At 45.5% G+C, this 22,112-nt stretch overlaps 1 protein-coding gene across 2 annotated transcripts in view; it reads right to left on the bottom strand.

The window, feature by feature from the left end:
• Positions 1–22,112, bottom strand: part of LOC122395032 (dorsal-ventral patterning protein Sog) — a 70,414-nt gene extending 48,302 nt beyond the window's left edge. For both annotated transcript variants that reach the window (XM_043392314.1, XM_043392315.1), the window contains exon 1: positions 19,678–22,112. In XM_043392314.1, coding sequence (XP_043248249.1) covers positions 19,678–19,807 — 130 coding nt within the window. In that variant the 5' untranslated portion in view covers positions 19,808–22,112. The remainder of the gene's footprint in view (positions 1–19,677) is intronic.

The following is a 22,112-nucleotide window of genomic DNA, read 5'->3' as shown; positions in this document are numbered from 1 at the left end:
TAGGAACGAGTATAAAATTGGCAGTATTTAATATCCGTGCAAAGAAACGCGAACCGACTTGCATAACCTAACAGCTTCAATTATAGAACAGTGATCTGTTGAACCTTTTAGAAATTTCTCTCTTAACACTTTGACTGCCACGTCATCCACATATGGGTGACAGGATTTTTTACTATGGAACTAGAACAATTAATTCTCAAGATAAAATGTTAAAGTTGAAATTTGAATAGGATTTATAAATTTTAGTGAGGTTACAAAAATAAGTTTTAACTTATACAGTTTACAATTGTCTAAAATCAAAGTTTTGGTCTGGCAGTCAACGTGTTAAAGAAAGAACAAATAAAAGATACAAAGAAATATTTAAGTCATCCGCGTATTTGTCTGTTCGAAATTTTTTTCCCCCCCATTGGATTATGAAATCCCCGGGCAACTTTTTCTCTAGCAGTGGCGCCCCTCGCGTTGAGAAATATTGTTATGGAGTATGATAAAGCGCAGAGCGAATTACGACGGCTATTTTTAGCATCCCTGGGCGACTAATCTTTCTAAGCGTGTCTTAAATTCTACGACACGGCTACCGATCGTCTTTCGCGCTGCCAGTCCGCCAGTGTCGTAGATAACAGGAGCAGGTCGGCTTACGATTTACCATCCTTCGTGTTTCCGGCGCCAAAAGGATTCCTTCAACGTGCTCGCGTCTGCGTTCCATTGCGCAACGTGCAACCAGAGACGAGTAAAATTAAATTCACATAACGGAGACAACCGCTGAAACCAACGTGCAGCGATTTATTCGACCAAACGATTAAACGATAGAAATTTATATTTTCAAAACCTCTGCCAGCGACCGAGAGCATCGTGAACGTCGATAACAAGTGAAATATACGTGCTGGTAGTTCGAACGTCGATCGAACGCGATCTTCGTGCAATATGGCCGCCGTATCGAACAACGAAGACGATGGATCGGATCAGCGATCAATCAGTTTTCTTGGCTCGAGAATTGACACGTGCCATGCTCGAGCTTGACAGTAGTTACGAATGAGCCACTCGCCGACAGCGGATCACCCGTTGAACAGTTTTGATTTAAGCCAGCCTTAAGCCCTGGCATAATTCCAACACTGTTAATTCAATACGATGACCGTGAGCGGCGAACTTTTCGTCTCGTTCAATGAAAACCGCATATGAGAACTCGTCGACAAGATATCGCGTTGCGTCGGTGATTCCTCCATTGATCGTAGCCAGACTCCTTAACGACGGTTAAGAGGTTAGGTTCTTACTGTTCGCGGTGTTGGTCATATTTTCCAAAGTTGTGGAGGGCTCTATTATCCAATGAAATTTTTCGGTAAGCTCGATAGAACTTTCGACCGTCATGGCCGCCATCTTTGTTATTCGACAGGAACTACGGTAACGTAATTCATCGGTTTCTCGAGCATGGTAATTCATACGATGGAAACGAATCTGGGGTAATTTTCCTCGACGCCTTCGGACACGTTTTTTCCGCGGAAAAAATACCACGGTCGAGACACCGTCTGTCTGGCACGTAGCAATATACTCGTTCAACTGGTAAATGGAACAATTATACGCGAGTCGATTTTTTGCTGTGAAATTGAGAGGTAATTAATCGTGCGTCATTACGCGTTTTAAAGCCAATGGGGATTCACGTAATTCTACGTTTCCTCTTAACGGCGCGGACGAGAATAACACACGTCCCGATAAATATTCCCTCGATTCAATCAACGTCCTCGCGTGATCGTTCCACGAGGGTATCGAGACTAAAATATCGTTGTTTCGCTAACGTAACAGGGTCGAGAAAATAATGGAAATTTAGGAAAGGATTTTTTGTTTGAATTTAGTCTAAAAATGGAAGCTTTTCTTTCACTCTCCTGTTTCCCCATTTAGGGCGATTAAACTTATAGACGTAGTAGTTTTCCTCGATTCTCTTGGGTTCAACGGCGCGCGTGAGGATGGTACGCGCTGCGAACGTGACGATGAATAATACATTCCCGCTCCGACGGCCTGAAGAACGTCCGTCGGATGAAACTGGAACGGCAATCGATCGCTACCGAGAATTAGAAGAAGCTGCGAAAAATTTCGTCCAAGGATACCGGATCGTGAGATTTCAACCGTCGATTTTTCTTCGCGACGTGGCACGTAACTGCCATCATTTTGTAAACACTATAAAAATGTATTATTTTCTTTAATATATTTGCTCAAATTTAAAAATATAATTTTTCAAAATCGAATACCAACTTTCGACCGCCACCCTAGTTCCCCGCGATCCAAAGATGGCGAGCCTACTTTCTACCAATGTGTTCGAACGTTTTTTCCTTTAGTTTCGACGTGTGCACGTTTTCGCATATTTATTTTTCCCCCGACGGTGCGGATAATTAACTCGATCGGTGCCGCGAGCGTGTGGCTTTCTCGTGTTTTTGCTCGGAAGAATCACGGAACGGATTCCAAGCGATCCGCGAACAGTTCTCGGTCACGAATCAACCGAGTTACGCAGAATTCCCCTCGGGAAAGCACGCCGTTGCAGAAGCTCGGTGGCTTCAAGGTTCCGTGGAAGCCTGTTCGCGCGCAGTTCTGCTAATCTCGCCGCAGATGAAAGATAACCGTGAACCAATCGGTGCCCGTCGCTCGTTTGAGAAACGTTCAGGAGGTTTCCGATAACGCGGCCTTTGATCGTTTAAGGCCTACCGAGAAATTGCCAGGATTTTGTACGTGACTTCACTCTGTGTCATACCGTTTCCTCGAAAGCTTACCGAGACCAATTACCCAAGGAAAACTTACGAACAATGACTATGAATGTATTACCAACTATATTAGTTGTAACGGAAAGAAGAATTTCCAACGAAGTAACCTTAAAAAATGAACAACCGCGTGGTCGAGGATCGGAGATTTATTTTTAGAATTTGTTAATCTGCGGACGACCGTTGCCTGTAGATAGCCGGAAACCATTAGAACAGGTGCATGTTCATCGCCGGAAATCGCTAGGACTGTCAGTTTGCCCTCTTAATTTAACTATGCAAATACTTGTACTTGGCGTAACAAATATGGCGGTCACGACGTTCGAAAAGTCTATACGACGGAGGAACGATGGCGGAACATAGGTGAATCGTAATCTGGAGAATCGCAAGTGACAGATCCACCATGAGATTCCTCGGTCTCGTGAGAACCGGACTTAAGGAGCACGTGGGAACTAGGAAGGCTAGGTTGCCGACTCTTGGCAGGCGCCAGCGACGATCGAACCCCGGCGCTGGTGTCTTCCATCAAACGGGATTCATCTCTGTAAATCATCGGGCGACGCTCGTATTCGGCTCACGTAATACGCCCGCCGTTTGTCGTACGGGATACCAAAACCCTCGACTGGTTCGCATGCCGCTGCATTTTCACCTTGGCTCGTGACTGTCGCTTCCAAGACCACCAGGCACGTACGGAGCGCGCAACTACGAATAAAACCCAGGGAACGGCGACTCGTGTTCGGTTTCGACCAGGAATCGAAAGGAAACAGTTAACTTTTATATCATTTCACTCGAATTTATACCTAACCTCTAGTCCTCGACAGTCTATACTCTTCTTGTAAACCTAACCTAACTTTTTTATTTGTCTTCCTATGTCTTAAGACGAGACTTTCGAGATCGATCGAAGTATAAATGTGCACGACGATAGAAAATATATTGCGTATTATTAATTTTAACGAGGGTAAATCGTTGAAATAACACACACGGGGCGCGTCGCTCCGAGAAATCAACGGATTCGCCGAAAGCGTGTAAAAAGCATGGTGTAAGTGCCAGAAAATGCGCCGAGCATGGCAATGCGAGCAGAGGCAAAAAGCGTGGAAAAAAAGGTGAAAAAGGACCAGACAACGGACGGAAAGGAGGGAACAAGGGGGGACTGGAGTAGAAGAAAGAGAGAATCGAGCATCGAGCGGCTGGTTCACACGATCCGATCGCATCGAGACTCGTCTTGCTTTCGATACTTCTCCCTTCCATTGGATCTCTCGTCGGTCGCAGTGTATTCCTATTTTTTTTTTTATTTTCCTTCTTCTTTCTTTCTTTCTTTTTATTTTTTAGAGTCTCGTTACAGAAACACGACGGGATGAGTCGAGTCGACGAGAAACGGAAGGCCGATACCTTTTTCCAGGCTTCCCCGGAGGATCAGTGAACTATACACAACGGAAGGAGTAAAAAAGTTACGTTCAAACGCCGTGTAAACGAGCATAACCCGACGAAAACAAGCAACTCGACTATTCCACCTCGGGAAACCGTATCCTGAAGGGATTTGCTCCATCGCGCGGCGCTCTGGAGAGCGATATTTTAAGACATTTATTAGGAATCGACAGGACATTATTTGTATGAAAGAATCAGTGGAGGTATAATAGTAACGATGATATAGGTTAGGATACCCAAATACTGATTTGTCATTCCTCGTTCGATCTGTAATTCAGAAACATTTGTCTGCTCGATCACGATTTTTTTTTGTTTTTACATAATTCAAACCACGTGAACGTTATGCAACGTTAGATTGGCTGCTCGTTCGCCTATATTTATTTACGCGACGACCTCGTGAAATCGGGTCGAGTTTCACGAAATCGCGACGAACAAAGAAGAACGTAAAAACGATAAAACGTCGGACACCTGCGTTTCTACGACAAAAAAAAGACTGCGTGTGAATCTTACGAATAGACTGCGCGATGGGAAAGTTACAAAACTAATTTCACGGTGGTGATCGTCACTCGGCGGAGCACGAGTCTTCCAAGAACTTGAAAGAAGTTAATCCCTCGCAGGTGGTAGCATGGTGTCGGTTACTGACAACCGATACGCAAAACATTACGCCCTTTGTTCTCCAACGAATTCTACGGCGCGCTTTCGTTTCCCCTTCCACTCCTACCCTACCCCGAAACCGACACCGTTCTCGTTTCAGAAGCAACGGAAATTCGATCGAGACCCGTACTCGTACGCGAACCGTGATTTATCGCTAGCCATGTTCCGTTGTGCCAACAATGTTTTGGCTGTCACAACGAACACACGCTGACCGCGTGTAATAAAGCGAAACGATGGTGCATTAAACCGGATTACAACGCTACGGTACCATGGGGGCCTAACGTACCCGTCCATATTTCACTCTATGCTTTTACAGGACGAATCGTGTATCCGATCCCCTCGTCAAGTCGTTAAATACGTTCGAGTATTCGACGGACTTTTGTAATCAACCGTAAAAGACGACCATGACCCGAAGCCTATTCTGACAATGTCCCCACCTGTTACGTTGGTACAACTCTCGTTGCGACCAACAAAAATTCGATTTATTTCGAAGCGTGGTATCCTCTGCTCGCGAAACCATTCAACATGGCCGCCGCTTAGCTACATTTTCCTCGACATTGAATCGGGACGCGCGGAATGAATGCTCCTCTTTTTCCAGATCGAAATCACACGTTGCGAAGCCGGATATTACATGCTGGAGGCACGCAATTTCTCCGTTTCGTAGCGCGAAGAAAGCGTCGCCTACATAATCAATGAACATCAATAAACCCCGGACGGAATTGTAGCCCACGGGCATTACATTGTTTCATTTGGTTACAATGTACCTTGCACTTACGTCCGTCCGTGAACGGTGTTTCTGTGCGCGTGTCGTTCCCCGTTGAATAAGAGACGCGCGACGTCTCCGTCCGCCGATTTCTCCGGGCCACGACGCCCCGACGCCCGACGCGGACTCTCCTCGCGCACGGAGCCAATTTCTCCCTGGGTACTTAGGCGAAATTGACAGCGCTCTTTCCGGCTCAATTACGCCGCGACTCTGCATACAATGTCGACCGGCCCGTCGGCGTCATTGTCGTCTCGTCTCGCAATTAAATTCATCGAACGTATCGCCTGTACTTACTTCGCCATTTTGGTTCCCTGCAGTGACTCACGAGCAGAGTCGCCAACCCTGAATTCTAGTTAACGAATTATACATTGTTGGAAACATACTACAATAAATATTCGTTCAACCAGTAAGAAAATATTAATGTAAGAATGTTACAATGTGCAAGTAATGGTACAAGAATAAATTGAATAAAAAGAGAAAACTTTTTTTTTAACCTCCTTCCTTTCAGTACGGCGCGTAACGATCGACAGTCGACTGTCGCTGAACTTCTCTTATCGGTGTCGCTCGGTTTCAATTTAAAAAATAAACGACATTTTATGCGCACCAGTCTAACATTTATAAGACTCGGTTGACTTTTGCGAGCGGGTGTATTTTTGTTTCGTCTGGCGACAGGAATCCAGTCCGAGATTGGACCGTAGACTTTCCCGTCTGTTTGTCGTGACGACTTTTCTCTCGGAGAAATCGCCATGTCCGTTTGACGAAAAAAGAAGACAGTGACGTATAGGAATACTGCGATCCCAGGCGCTACGAACATCGTAAATCGCCCGGAAGATGCGATTCTGCATGCAAAAGGTGCGTCTTAAGTGTTAAACCGTTGCTTTCCAAACTTTTACAAATTACGTTAATCTTTTTGTAACAAATTATACTATAGACAGATTTTGGTTACCGACACGACGGTTAATATGTTTTGGGCACTGGTTGGTGCACGTGTTGTTTATCCAACGCGTTTGCACTGCCGCGGTTGCTTCGCAGCGCGGATTATTCCGCGAAAGAAAACGCGACTCCTCTTTCGCCGTGGTGGCGCGTGCGATTCGTCGGCCTTTCACGGCGGAACGAGGATTCATTCATCCACGGCGCCAGTGCGCGCGACGCTGGCAAACCAGAGAGAAATTTCGCGACTCCGGCGCGAGATAAGCGAACTCGGAGAAACGGCCGAGTCGCTGTGCCCAACAAGGAGAGAAAAAGGAAAAAGCTCGCAATAACCAACCCCGCCTTAAATGCAAAGCTGCGCGCTGAGTCCTGCCGCGGCGACGCACACAGTGTGTCCAGCGATGAACAAAAGTCTATGTTCCACAAATTCTTGTATCTCAAATTACTAACGAAGGAACGTAGATTTTTATATTATCCATTATTTTTACTAAATATTTCCAGTTTGTTATAAAAAAAAAAAATGTCGAAAGCGTTTACTGGAGCGCAGAACGATGCAAGGATGATGTGGCGCGTTCCAACGTTTTTTCCAAACGACGCGAGACGCTCGACCCGCCGCGTCGGGGCAACATTATGCAACTGGCGACTGTTTCGCGTCGTTTACATAAAATGGTGTGCCGCGCTGCGCGGTGCCACGTCACCCTGCGCTCCAGTGCGCGTCTAGTCCTTAACGCACACGGCGGACTGTGCGTGTACGCGCGGCGCATGCCGCACATACGTAACGAGGAATCTCGTTTCGTTGCGTCTGGTGACCTTGGGAGCATGCGCGCTGTAAAAGAGCAAAACCGACAAATAAACGCCTCCGTAATTTTAGATTCATGAAGTCCGAACGAGTTGTCCCCTCGCCCCCCCCCCCCTCTCTGCCACTAACCGCGCCCCTTATTTCACCCGTTCCCTTCTCGCAACACGAACCCTCTCGTCCTTTGCTCCGACCAACCGGCCAAGGGAAAATAAAAAAAAAAGACAAAACAAATAGTCACGCGCGTGCGCACCTCGCGTCTCGGGTGACTTTTACAACCACGGGAGACCTTTCAAATTTTACACGCGTTTACGACTATGTACGGTCCACGTTTCAGACCATCGAGGACAAATTGCATCCCGACACGTCGGTTCTCGATAGTTTTTTCACCTCCGCGGTTCGACGTTATAAGGTTGCACTTGGTAAACCTCTTCAGGGAGCATCTACAGTTTTCTACTTTACAATCTATCGGCACACGGTGCATAAACACGCTGTATGGAAATTGTAAAATAAATCGGTAACAAAATGTAGTATTCCAAGGTTAAGAGAGTAACAAATTTATCGATTTTCTTTGGAAATTTTATTCATTTATTCGTTAATTCGGTTTGCGTTACCATAAATAAAGCTTGAACCAAGTTGTGGCGCGATCGTGTACACATGTCGCCACAACGGCGCCAGTTAAGTGCAAAGGGTTAAACCAGTGTTTCTCAAACTCTATCTAATCGTACCCCAATAAAACTGTAAACCTTCTAGAATGGAATTATATTATTATTTCTTTGTCGTTGAAGTAAAGTGTAGAAATGAAATAAAAATTTCCGAACATCGATGTTGAGCAAAAAACCACACCTAAGTAGCATACGAATGGACAGCCTATTTTGTGTATCCTGCCGTGCCCTGTCCGGTCGATATGATTCAATCATTAATCAAATAGCATTATGCTCGCGTATGAACGAACAGTTATAAATCTGCAAACGAAATCTCACTTTCATCGTTGCTAGTTGCATAATCCTATTTATTCTAGATAATATTAACGTTAATCGGATAGTGCTATAGGATCAACCTTTGAGGTTACCTTGAAACACGAGCGAACAGCACTGTATCATTTCGTAGAATCTCTCGAAACATCACTATTGCCAACTTCTAAGACGCTATTAAATTCCTTTTCGGACCATTTGTCGTGCACGCATTGTCCGTTCAGCCTGATAAATTACACATATTTTAACTGTTCTCATTCTCGTGTCGCTTGAAAATTATTCCAACGAATTAATCAGAGCGCATCTATAGATATTTACGAAGACGAGTAGAAGAACACAACAGTTTTATTGAAGAATAAATTTTAGGATCTATTCGTTGTTCTTGAAATAAAATTTGCCCGAGTCTGACCGTCGATTTCTCGAGAACGTTGGGTGAAAAAAAAAAAGGAAAGAAAACCGTGCAAGAGGTTGTCTCTTCTGTATAGGATTTGACGCGGTACGGCTCGTTGAACGCGATCGCCGAAACGATGGACAGCAAAAAAACGTACGTGGAAGAAAAAGAAAAAAAAAAAAAAAAAACGCACGAGCTCGCACGCAGGAGGATCGGGCGCAGAAAGGGGAGAAGAACGAAGAGAAACCGTCGCGGAGGTGGTGGTAAGTCGTTTTGTGTCTGCAGCCCGTCTAAATATACGCGGGTCCTCTACTCGGCGATGCAGCCTTTCTCGCGAGAAAGAGCAACACACGAATGGAGAAAGAGAACCGCTAACGGCTATCTTGGCTTTAGAGAAATCTTCTGCGTGACGGAAAAGCGAGAATCGCGTTACGACAAACACTGCGAGGCAGGGAGAAGGAGGGGGGGGATTTACCAGGGATCTTCCACGAAACTTCCAAATCGTCCGACGCTACCAACCGCTGTCAATTGTTTTAATGGCCGACCGCTTACGAGGAGAGGCGCGTGCACCGTAGTTCCGCGGGGACGGATTTCTTAAAATAAACAAGCGCGATATCGTGTTTCCGAAGTATTCGGTCAAGTCAAAACATCGCGCGACACTTCTCTGTTTATCATATCGCTGCACCGTTGAGAAAAACGTCACTTTCGCTAGCAAACAATTCGTTCGCAATTTGTACGCCTCGACGGTGACCGGTTTAACCCTAGAAACGTGTTTTCGAAATTCGAAGAGAATATTAATATTTCAGGTTCGACGAGTAAAGAATCTCAACGAATAAAAATAATTTAATATTAAATTAATTGAAATAAATGTAACGGGAATATATCTTGGCTATAAGTCTCATGATATATGTAGCAAATACAAGTATGACAGAAAGTGGGCAAACACTTACTAAGTCGTATGCTCGTGACAGTCACGGGTTGGACACTCGAGCAGTTGAACACCTTTTTCTATTAATACGTTAGTTAGTTTTCGTGTTTCATTTTAAATCTACCACTTACGTTGCATGCAGAAATTTTCTTCTAAATTTTCACTGTTCGAACTTCAAATCGGCCGAGTTATTTTGAACCGTTTCAAAAGCACCGACTCTCTTTCTCTTTGTATCCGACGGTCGTCACTTGTACCGTAGATTCGCGAGTCTACTGACCGATGTTTCCTTTATTTTTCTAGTCCCTCAAAGCGTTCGCGTGCCGGTGTCGTAAGTAAAGAGACCTATTCATAAATCGAGAGGCACGTCCCGGCAAAACACACGTGACTCGACGTATGATCCTTTGAGGTGTGCTGAGTCGCGCATTCCTCCCTATATAAATTCTTTGGCTCGAGCCAAGCGAATATAGATGTCTATATATTTGTCATGCGATTAACCGTACCCACGCGATGTGGAGTAGCGTGATTAACATCTCTCACCACGTGTGCCGATACGCTGCTACGGCGAAAGGTAAATGCATCCACTTGAAAGCACGAGGGGACCGTACGTCGTGCCACCAACATCTCGTAAATTAATATTTCTCTGCCTTTAACCATTTTTTTCCACGTTACGCGCTCGGTCGTACGTGGAACGCGATTGTAAATAAACGTTGGCAGAAGCTAATTGACGAATCAAAATACGAGGACGTGTCTTTGGATCTACCTCTTTGCCGTCGTCACGGAAATATGTACTTACACGTTGCTCTGCCACGACGCGAAAGACGCACATAACCTATCTGCTCGAAAGGGCAGATCTTCCTTCGACTCGCGATGCGCGACGGAGATGCGCGTAGACCCGATCCGTCTACCGCACGGTGATCTGGAACGTCGCGATAAGATCGTCGTTGGAAGAAATTTAATCGATACAACGAAGCGGTTAATACCAAATATTTTAAGTAACGCGTGTAATCGTCGTGACGCGAAAGCGTAAAATCGTTCGAGAACACATCGACAAAAATGAAATACAGGCGAGCAAGAATAACGGTCGGCAAAAAATATCCCAGACGCGTCGCTAGACGAATCAAACGACGGCCATGCGTTTATTCCGGCCGCGAGACGCGGCGTCGCGCACACGAGATGAAGTGTTGTAACTCGAGAAAACAGTCGTTTGCCGGTCAAGTGATTTCGAGAATTAAAAATACGTCCGAGCTTTCGTAAGGAGGTCGATATATCAAGGACGAGCCGTGCCCTGTTTATTCGACCGCGCTATTATTGGATTCGAACGCGACACAATGGGATCGAAACGGACCTAATAGAATTTACATCGCGAACGTCGATGCACACAACCCGCCGCCGAACGTAATACCTCTCACGGGTACTAAAGATTATCCGCTCGGCGGGCGCGCCGGACCGGAGAAAAACGCCCGCGTCGCAAATAAGTTTGATGTAACAAATTGAAAATCGGATTACCGCATTGTCCTGTCGCGCGTTCGCTCGACTTAACACTTAGCGGACTCCGCCCCGAGATGTCATACCGATACGTTACAACAGACCGAGCAAAACGAACGGACAATACAACCCTCTGTGAATTCCTCACCGAGAACTTGACGCGAGAAGGGTTACAGGAGTTACGGTGACGCTATAAATCTTTTTCGAAAGAAAATTAAAGATATCTTTGACCTCTGACGCTGTCGAAGAATCTGAAATGCAATTCGAACTCGATCCAGGGAACCTTGGGGGCGGTCGAAATATTTTGCGTAGACTTGTTAGCGGTCGTGCGAGAATTACAACGTGCGAACAGCCGACGGGAACGAGACCGAGCACCGCGTGGTCAGCGTCATCGTTCCGCGGTAGCAACGTCGTGATTTACCTACTTAAAACGCGCATTGGCTCGCTAAACTTCTTTAATGCACAACGGCCACGTTGTCTTCGTGGCTGCGGCCAATTAGCCGCGAATCATGTAGCGAGAATCACGGTGAACGTGCACGGGAACGAGACGGCCGTCGGCACGGGAAACGAAGGAAGAGAGAGATCGCACCGCACGTGAATAAGATCCATTTACACCGAGACCTTAAGCAACCTTTGAGCACGCGCTTACGGGGTTATTCCATCGTCCCACGAAGTTCGAAAGAAATCGACGGGGATCGTATTCCCTCTGTCCTCGCCACGCCCACACTATTAACAAAATGCTAAAAAATTTTATAATTATAAAGAGATTTTTGCGAATAAATGTAATAGTTAAAAAAAAAAAAAAGAGATTCACGACTAAATATTTTTGCTGCTTTAATTGCAACTGCGAAAAACCGATTCTTGCGGGAGTTGTTTGGGTAAAGGACACAAACGCGTCGGAGACAGTTCCTTCGCGGACGGAGTCATTGAAGGAACTTCAAGGTGACCTTCGTTTCTTTTTCTCTCACGGAATGCTACACTTTTTTACCCCAGGCGCAATAACAGTCGTCGAGACGAGCTGAACAAGCTATAATGGATGTCATCAAGGCTACGGAAGCTCGTAAATTGATTTACAAATTAACGATCGCGTTTGATTCGCGAACCCTGATTTTTCAGATGCTCGTACACTGACCAACCAAACTATTCAAACTATCCGGAATATGTACTCGATTGACTTATTAATAGATTTCATTTCTACGTAGTAAAGAGCATGTGTTTAATTAAATTACCGTAAATGTAGCGCCATCTGTGATGAACGGTCTTCCAACCTATTTCTAACGTGCGTGTGCACGCAATTTTGCGACTAGCTGTATATAACAGGAGTCGGAAGATTCTATGGCGAGCTGGACTCGATGTAATAGTGGTAAACGAAATAGGATGTCGACGTAGGATCGCAAAGAGTTAAAATCAGCAGTGTAACACATACCGTCTCTCGTTAATCATCGGTGAAGGGATAACTGGTATTGCAGCGACAATGTATCCGTACAAAGAACAGACGCCGAAGAAACAGATTTGCACGCACGACACCTGCGCCACCTCGCCTTCGGGCGGTAAACGTTCCGTTCGTAAACACAAGAATGTAATAAAGATACGCCCTGGGCCGTTCGAAGATTACGCCGCGCTGTTCGGACGTCGCGAATGCTCGAGGGGGTTAGTTACCCGTTCCACGAGTTTATTTATTCCCGATAAATTCTTGATCAACAACCGTCATCGGTGCCCCGGGCGACTGTTCAGGTGGTTCTTAACGCATAACGAGGACGGTTCTTGTTTCTTCGTCTGGTCGCCCGGTGATTCGCGTGTATCTGGAATGCTCGTGTGAGGTCGCGGCGGGCGCATTAAGCCGCGTCGCGCATGAAACTCGTGGTCGTCCAGCGTCGCCAAGCCGGCAATAAAGACTAATTGAGATTAGCGCCGGCCGCGCTACGTTAAGCAGGTGCGCTCGTAGAAGAAAAAGTATGCGAGGAAGAAACGAACAGGGATGGAAAAGAACATGAGAACAGAATGACAACCGACGATCGCAACTTCCCTAGAGAGTTCGACAGACCGTGCATCGACACATACACTAAACGATCGACAGTCACTGGACGATTTACGTAGAGATCCACGGCCCCCCTTGCATAGCCTTAAGCACGGCTAGACTGTCGCGTGAAAATATACCTTTAAGGATATGCACGACACATAGGGAGTTTAGCAACAGGTGTCGAAAATTTTAACACATACGCCAGTCGCGCCTATATGCATGTATACCACTCGAATATGCAGATTTTTCTAGTAGTAAATATCCACCTTCTTTCTAACCTATATTCTTTATGAGCGACATTTTATATTTGTAGGTTAAGTGCATACTTTATCTTGCGTTCCAATAAAGAATGTACAATAATTATGCGTTACCGTTTTATTAAATGCTATTGTATGCGAGACATCACCTTACATTTGAAGAGATTGAGATTAGATTATCAGGTATCGAGTACACAAGCGGTACAACGTGGCAGTAAACGTGTTAACCCCCTTGTAATAATTGCGTTATTTTACCTAAATAAAAAATGCTAAAAATTTACTCCTGTACTTTCCACTCGTTAATTAAACCCTCATTTAATCCATTGTATATCTGTCAGAAGAGACTACCTATGTTGACAAACGTCGCACCGTATGTTTAAGGTACCAGTAGACCCCCAAGGATTGCCAAATATTTTTGGTTTCCATTGTCCCCCTGAGAGTACAGAACAATGTTATGGACCTTCGATGGTCATTTGCACAAAATTAAGGGACAAGTATTCGAGGGTCTCCGAATTTTCGGTGCACGCGTGACGGGAAACCCAGCCAGCGGCTGGTAATCCACACGGAAATTATCAGGGTCGACAGGTAGTCGTGCACTTAACCTCACGGCCTTCAGAAATCAATCAAGGTAGGCCGGCCAGGTACGCACAGGTGTTGTGTGCCAGCTGGGCCCGCTGATCCGGGAATTTCCCCTCGTATACCTTGAATGGGGACTAACTACTGACAACAGCATTCACGGCTAATCCAGTTTTATTTCCGCCTGTATTGAGGGCCTAATTTTCCAAAAAAGGATTACGTTAAAACTCTACGTCCCATTATGCTGGTGGATATAATAGTAATTATATTATCTTCCTACTTAGAATCTCATTTGTTGGTATACGTTATTAACAAGGTGAACATTGGTACAACTTGTTATTCCTTGAACAATTAATTCTCATAAAAATTAAAACGTTTAATCAACGAATGGTTAAGGTTCTCGCGAGTAAAATGAGTCCGAACACGACCTTACACGGACTACTTTCACTTGTACGTTGTTCATGAAAAACTGTTAACAGCGTATAGTTAAAAATACACAGAATATCGTTGTGTTTGGACTCGTTTTCATCAGAAAATCCTTGCCAATTTATTGGTAATATTCTCAGACATATTAAAAAATAAAAAAATTTTATTTAACGGTAGTGATAATAAATTAGTAGCTATCCATCGAGGGTATGTAAATAAGTAATACACTTGCCTGCTGTAACAATGTCTCTTGTTTCCATTGAATTTGTCTAAAATATAGATTCGTCGATCGTCGCGGATAGATATCTCTTGCTCTCGTTTTTATTGTTGCACGATAATCGACTAAAGTGCTGCAATATAATGTCACCGGCGATAAAACGGTATCTAAACACTCGACGAGCTGTTTGTTGTTCTACTCTCGCAATAAAATGATCCCGGCGGCGCTTTCGCGTTTCTAATTGGACCAGCGTTTTCCAAAACGTTTTTTTAAAAAAAAATTTGCACATCTTTGCTTTCGAGATTACGAACGTACTCGTCTCGAGATTTCGGGATTCTTGCACACCCCCAGAGAAAACTGATTCAAACCACGATCGGAAAATACGGTTTTCGAAGTGGTGGATCGTATCGAATAAAACGGGCAACGCTAGATAAGGAAATGGACGGGGAACAGGTACGAAACGAGTGCGAGAGAGGCTGTGGGACCGACAGAGCGCGAGAAAGAGGGCAGAAAGAGTAGCAGGAGATGATACTGGACACTGCTAGATCCATATAAAGAAGAAGAACGAACCACTTAGATCTCTCTTTGCCGATGGTCCACGACTACCGGATACCTTCAGCTTTCTGTTCAGCGCAGAATGCTCCAGCTAAATGCACTCCACGATATTCGCTGCTTTTCGATCGATAATCACTCGACTAACAAAAATTTCACACGCCAGATGGATTCTTTGCATTTGTCTACTTTTCGAGACAATAATAATAGAAGGAAAATTTAATATTTCGATAGAAAAAGATGATTAATTAATCTACGTTTAATACCACACTATTTTGATTTGTCAAAGACGTATTATTGCTATTCTATTATTATCTAATCCAGACTCTGAGTCCCAACGAAACTACTGTATGGAGTAATCGACAGGGTAAAAAGAGAACTTTTTGTAGATTTATTAATTCAATCGCGGAATAATTAACAACGCCGTCGTGTTGCGAAACGTATTTTTCAAGAACGGGTCTTTTTCTAGAGAAATGAAACAAAAAGAAGTTCCTGCTGTTTGTTTAGACGAGGCATTGACGTCACCAGAGATTCGGGATCGACAGCGAAGGAACTAGCCGGTTCATTAGGAATTAACGCCACGTCTCCACGAGTCGACCTTGTTCTACGTACTCTCGACGAAGGCTCGAGATACGCTTCACAATCGAAACTACAAAAACATTGCGCAATTACGCGACAAACATCATTTAATAAGACAATAACACAATACCATAATAGCAAATGTGAACCGGTGAAGCCTCTTTACGAAGCGCTTCGACGCTAGATCCACCGAGGGGGGTCAAAATAAATTGTTTCGTCATTTCCTATAACGATTATCCAAGAAAATATCAAGTCGGTTACTAGAGGCGCGTAAATTACTTTTTTCAAACTGTAAAGATCAACTTTGTTTTTTTAAACAAAATAAAATTCGTTTTCCGTTTGAAAATCCAAATAATAACTGCAAATATATTGTAAAACATATCGCGATTAAAAAATTCTTTGGAAACGCTGCCCCACCCACGAGGTTAATTATAATCCCGCTACGCGTCAACGTTCGAGTCTCCTATCTCATCGTACCGTTGAAAATTAAGCCCGTGTTGATACAACGCTCTCTTTGCGCGGGATTAACTCTAATTGGCGAAGCATTTCCTACCGGAACAACCTATTACAGAAGCAGTGCTACTGATTTTCGAAGACCCTCGAGCACGCGTTGCATAACCGATTATGCGCCTCTTTGTAGCATGGGTGACCATCTAGAATTTAATCTCAGTTATTAAATAGACCGTAATTTTTGTGTAATTTTTATTGTGTCAAAATACGACGTGTTTCTAAATATTTATTGTCGCTGTTGGAATGTATGTAAATGTAATAGTCTCGATCTATGCGCCATCTGTAAAGGGGAGAGGTGTGTGAGTAAGGAGGTCGTGCTGGAAAGAATATGCGTGGGAAATCATAGTATTGTAATTATGTTTGTTTATCTCTTGCAATAGATATATTAGTTGAATGGGAAAGTGAGAAATCTTATTTATCAACCACATCCCGGAAAATCCTAATAGTCGCTTTAGGAAAATAGTCGATAACAACGTCCAACCGAATATCTCGCCTCGCCTCGAATACGAATCGTCTCCGTTTTCGAAAACGAAACCTATTTAGACTCGATCCGCGCTGCTTAAGGGGAACACCTGATGGCGAACGAGTTGAATATTTATTGGCTGTCCGATTTCATTACTCACGCTGGCACGCCCGACTCGATTGCTCATACGATCGGATCATCTCGATAACCGTGGGACTTGAACGAGATCTCTTGGATTCTGGTGGTCCAAACGCTATCGATGATCAGTTCTACGAAAACAATGCGTACCCCCGTAAGTCGCTGGATTGGTAACGCAACGTATCCCCCATTTTCCCCAGAGTTGGAAAAACTGTATTCGCGAACGCGTAAAACTTTTCATCGGAGATGTTTTCGTGGCTCTTTCGAACGTGTATGCGTACAGATATCAACGTATCGTTCCCCGTATCGCGAAACGACATTCATACCCGCGTCTCGTGGCTGCAAAAATTTCACCGCGACGAGCAGTATGCGCGCACCACGGTATTATCATTCATCGCGGTGAGCGTGTTTACATATTCGCGGTGCGACGAACGCGTAATTCACAGCCCGAGCTTTGTATTCCCGCCGACAAACAACGCTGCGATGAACCGCGCGCCTCCAACGATCGTCTTTCCGAACTCCCGAATAACCGATACGATTCCACGCCCGGATTAGTGAAACGGATTCATCCCCACCGCCGTTCGCTTTGCTCGTAATTCTGGTCTTATTTATTTATAATCGCGCTCCCCGTAATACCCATCGTTAATGATCGGGGAAAATCAATTAACCGTTCTCTCGGCCGGCTAATTTCCTCGTTTTTTCTATTCGCTCTTTTTTTCGGCGTTCCTCCATTAAATTGATTACCAGACAGTTAAATTCGATACCTCATTCGTCTGGTAACCCGATCGTTATTAAAGGTAAGTATTACGCTACGTAATCTAGAAGCAACTGTAATTAATCCCCGGCTATGTAACCGCATTTCCTCTCGAAACATTTTTGCTTAAATTGTTCAGCGTCGTGCGTATGTTTTGTAAGAATAAATCACGACGTATCCGACGGGACTATTCGAATACCGATACACCCTATCGACTCGACCCTTAAACAATTAATGAAACATATTTCTATTCCATTCCTCTTGCACGAAGTAAAACAGCATTTGAACACACCTGATATAAATTTATTGGACAATTTTCACAGGTCTGAAGCACGAGTTACTTATTTATTCTATTTTACGTGCAACTTGAAGATTGAAAAAATTCGAAAAGGGAAAAGAAAACAGATATATAGTAAAAAATAATGAAGGAAAAAGTGCGATGGGGCGTAACGAAACAAAAGACTGTTCGAAGTACCGTCGCGCGGTAGCTTCGTGGCAGAAACGCGACTACAATACACATCCATTAACTCGTTCTAACATCTGGGTCAGTACGAGGTGTTTAAGAACCGGTACGTTACTTCCTGCCTCGTCGTAACATCCACGAACGGTCATATATTTCACTCTTTTGCCATCGAACGTTTCGCGAAACGAACGTACGTTAACTTTCATCGAGAAAAATTTTATGTAATTCTTTTTTTTTATACTTATCAAATAATAAGTAAAAATTTGATTCTCTGACCATATAAACGTCAAGAATAAATTTCTGTAAGTTGGTGTCATTGGTTATCTATTGTTCAAATAAAATTGTGCCCATCTCTGGGTTTGAATAGAAATTACGGTCGCTGAGGAGCTGGTTTTTCCACCAATAAATGCACCCGTACATTTTATTTCCTTCATTTATAATTTTCACACGGGAACGACGGACACCGTAACTGTAAACCGGTACCTTTAAAATTTAGGAACCCTAAGCATTGTTTTGCTATCAATACTTTCTATTTGAAATTAAATTTAATTCGAAGCAGTTTGGAAGCTGCATGTATCGTAAAAGTACAGAGTTCTTTGGACTACAGAGGGTGCGTAAAAATATTGACGGAATGTGGAGGACAAAAGAAGGTGGGGCTTCGTTAACGTTAATAGCCCTATTGTATAATTCATTATGACTATAAATACGAACTTTTATTCGGATTGTGTAATTAGTCTACGAGTTATCGCCTAATAAATAAGTCAATCGGGTGGAACACGTAAAGCATAGAGAAAATTGTAGGACAACGGTCCCGTGCACAAAAGCAATGTTGCAATGGCAGCCTTTCACAAATGAGGCTTTCAAACGTTACCTACCCTTCCTATAGACTGGACATACTTCCATGTAATTATCATTTATTTTTAAACATGAAACAAGACTCTATTTGGAAGAAATTAAAACATAAATTTTTGGTATTTTACAATCTAACTTTGGTACAAGACTCCGCAAGCACACCGATAAAGTTAATTGCCCTCAAATTAGTTGGAATTATTATAAAATCGCTTATCATTGATAAAACTGTTGTCCGTCGGCAAAGTGATTGGCAATCGATGCTTAAGAAGACCTAAATAATTCTGTGTACTTTCGAATAATTCTCTAGAAACCCTTAAAACCGTTTTATTCGCGAGGAGCAATGTATAAATCATAACGCTATTAATTTAGTTTCCGTTTTTGAAGATCCGAAACGACTGCGCGGTGGCGCGCTACACCGATTCAAAGCAGACGATCGGGAGTTCGATTCCCGCCTTTTTCACGAGGCTCTCGTTACGTAAAAGCGCCACACGGCTCGCGGCGAAGCCCGGTAATTTCGAGCGTTCTCTAACCTTTAAAGGAAAAGAAACTGCTCGCATTCTGACGAAATCCGCGACGCGAAGCGCGACCGTAGACGCCCGTGCAACGGTCGTCGACGTGTCCGGGGGGCCTCGACATCGGCACAGCCGCGATTCGATCGTGATAAACGATCGAGGGAGGTAGGAGGGAATGGGGAGGGGGCATTGACGTGTGCAAAAACGTAAAGAGAATAAGAAAGAAAGAAAGAAACAAAATCAGCGAACGCATAAGAGTCGAACAATGGCGGCTTACCGGCGGCACGATGAGGCCTCCTGGCCCAGTCGTCTTCGATCAAGGGCGCGACCCTGCGCGCACGCAATGTCGAAGGGTGAGAAACGACGATAAGCAGGATCGACAAGAGCAGACCGCCGTGGTAACGCATCTCGGCAGCTTTTCTTCGTTCTATCGCGCTTCGTCTTTTCTTGTTTCGTCTCTCTTTCTCGTTCGCTCGTATCTCCTATTTCGCTTTCTCGTCCCTGGCCGGTCGCGCGCGCCGCTCTAACGCATATAGCGCGGTTTCTCTCTCGTCTCTCTTCCACCTTCTGTTTACTATCTCGCTTGTATTTTCTATTTCTATCTCTTTTTCTCTCTCCCTGTCGTCGGAGCCGCGGCACTAGGTCTATTAACGACCGTTCACTGCACAAAACTTTCTGCACTGTACGGGCACTGTTAAGGTCTCACCATCACCATAAATTCTTCTTCCCCTGACCCCTTAGGGGCGGGCCGGTACGCGACGAGAGAAACGATTGTCCGAACAACCGACGACGACGACGACGACGGCGGCTACGGCTGCGGCTGCGACGGTCGCCGCGTAGTCCACGACGACGTCGAGCACGGCGATACGTACGCGGATTGCAAATGTGTACGATAATGATTAGAAACGATCAGCGGGGCCGGTACAGCCCGTTGCGGCTGGTCGCAATATTTACCGCAGATAACGCGACGTGTATCGTGCACCGTTCGAGACACGTTCAACGAGCGCATCCGACGGCTTAACGGGCCTAAGGTACAACGCAGGATCGTTTATTCTTTCCTTCTACGTTCTTCTCCCAGCTTCTCGATCTGCCTATTTATCGCTCCCTCTTTCTCTCTTTTCCCGAGTGCACAGTTCGTACCGGGGATTGGCCCTGTACCCCGCTCCCTACTTCGCCCTAACCTCTCGTCCGTCGCGCGTTCCGTGTTACTGCGCGCGCGTTTTATAAGGCGGTACACAACCAGCGACGACGAGGGGGACACGAAAGTGCGAGGCGAGCCGCGGCGTGGTTGGCGCTTCTCCGTCTTCCTCCCTCTGTCTCCGTTTCAACCGTCGTCTTTCGCGCAACGCCCCCTCCCGCTCTCTTTGCCAACGATCTGTACGTATGTCGTCTCTTTCTCGCGGTGGGACACGCCGGTGTGCGTCTGACACGGCCGACGCGTGGTTAAGGTTAAACCGTGACTCCGCGCGTATCCACGAATTCGACGCAACTAGTCGCGAGAGGCAGCGGCGTTGACCGAGGTTATGCGCTAAAGTTCAACAAGCTCTTCGGCTCGTATCGAGATCGATCATCGACGATACAGAGTTTCGACGTACATCGAAGCCTCGCATCGCGCCTGCGTGGCGATTTTCTCGCGCCGCGATGTGCGTGTAACTGCGCGCGTGCACGGTCCCGACTTCTCAACTTCTTGGTCGCGAATTAATACGATCGGCGTTCGGGTTTGGCACTGCGATCCTTTCTCACCGTTCGCTTCGCTCCTCACCGGCCTCTTTCCACGCAAAGCAACAGGCCAGTGCGCGTCTGACACGGTCGGCGCGTGACTGCCGTGACTGACTAGCCGATCGCGAGCAACTGACTGGTGGGAAGCTGTTGCTCGACTCGCTCTCTACGCCCGTGCCGCCACTGAATCCGATGTATCCGATCATCGGCACCCGTCTCCGGACTGGCTCGCTCGAAAAAGCCTCTGGGCTTTGGCGCTTGCGCCACGACGGATCGCTTTTTCGCTTTCGATGCAAGCGCGCTCGCGGTCGCGCGCGCACGAGCTGTCGCGACCGCTGTTGTATACACACGAAATACGAGACAGGACAGCGTCTTTTGCCCGCGGGTGAGCGTCGCTCTGTCTGGCGTTCTTCGTTCGTCTCCTCTTCTCTTATAATAGTTTTCGAGCGCGTGCCGGTGACGGGTCAGAGGAAATCAAAGCCGATCGAGCGCGAGAACACAGGCTAAGATCGATTTCACGGTCTTCTACTTCGAACCGCGCGAAACTCGTCGGTGTATCGGTTCGCGATCTATAACGGTCAATTTCGGCGACGATCGATCTCTGATAATCGCGTAGCGTTATCTGTCGATTCTTATCTGTTTCGCGTTTTTCTCGCCCGTTCTCGAGACACGGTTTCGCTCGATCGCAGGAACCGCGATTCGAACAACTTTTTTGACAAATTCTATCTCTCGTTATTCACTGATCGACTACGTGCGCATGCATCGATCGAACGCGATCGCGTGACATTTCGCGTCTCCTCGTTGTATCTGCGACCGAGTGGACGGTTACCGATCGACTGTCCCTCGAAATGCGCTTAAGCACGAGAAGAGAGAGAGAGCAACACGTTGTGCGCCGATGTTAGCCAACGATGACAACTGTTCGCAGGCCGGTCGAGTCCGTCGCTTTTATGGGGATAGCCGACCACGCTGCCACGGCGGGACCCGTGCCTCGTA

Source organism: Colletes gigas, unplaced genomic scaffold (genome assembly GCF_013123115.1).
Source record: "Colletes gigas isolate AHSC1104 unplaced genomic scaffold, ASM1312311v1 Colletes_gigas_Sc00005, whole genome shotgun sequence".
Taxonomy (NCBI): domain Eukaryota; kingdom Metazoa; phylum Arthropoda; class Insecta; order Hymenoptera; family Colletidae; genus Colletes; species Colletes gigas.
Note: the sequence above shows the minus strand (reverse complement) of the source record. Positions and strands in the feature narration are given on the sequence as shown.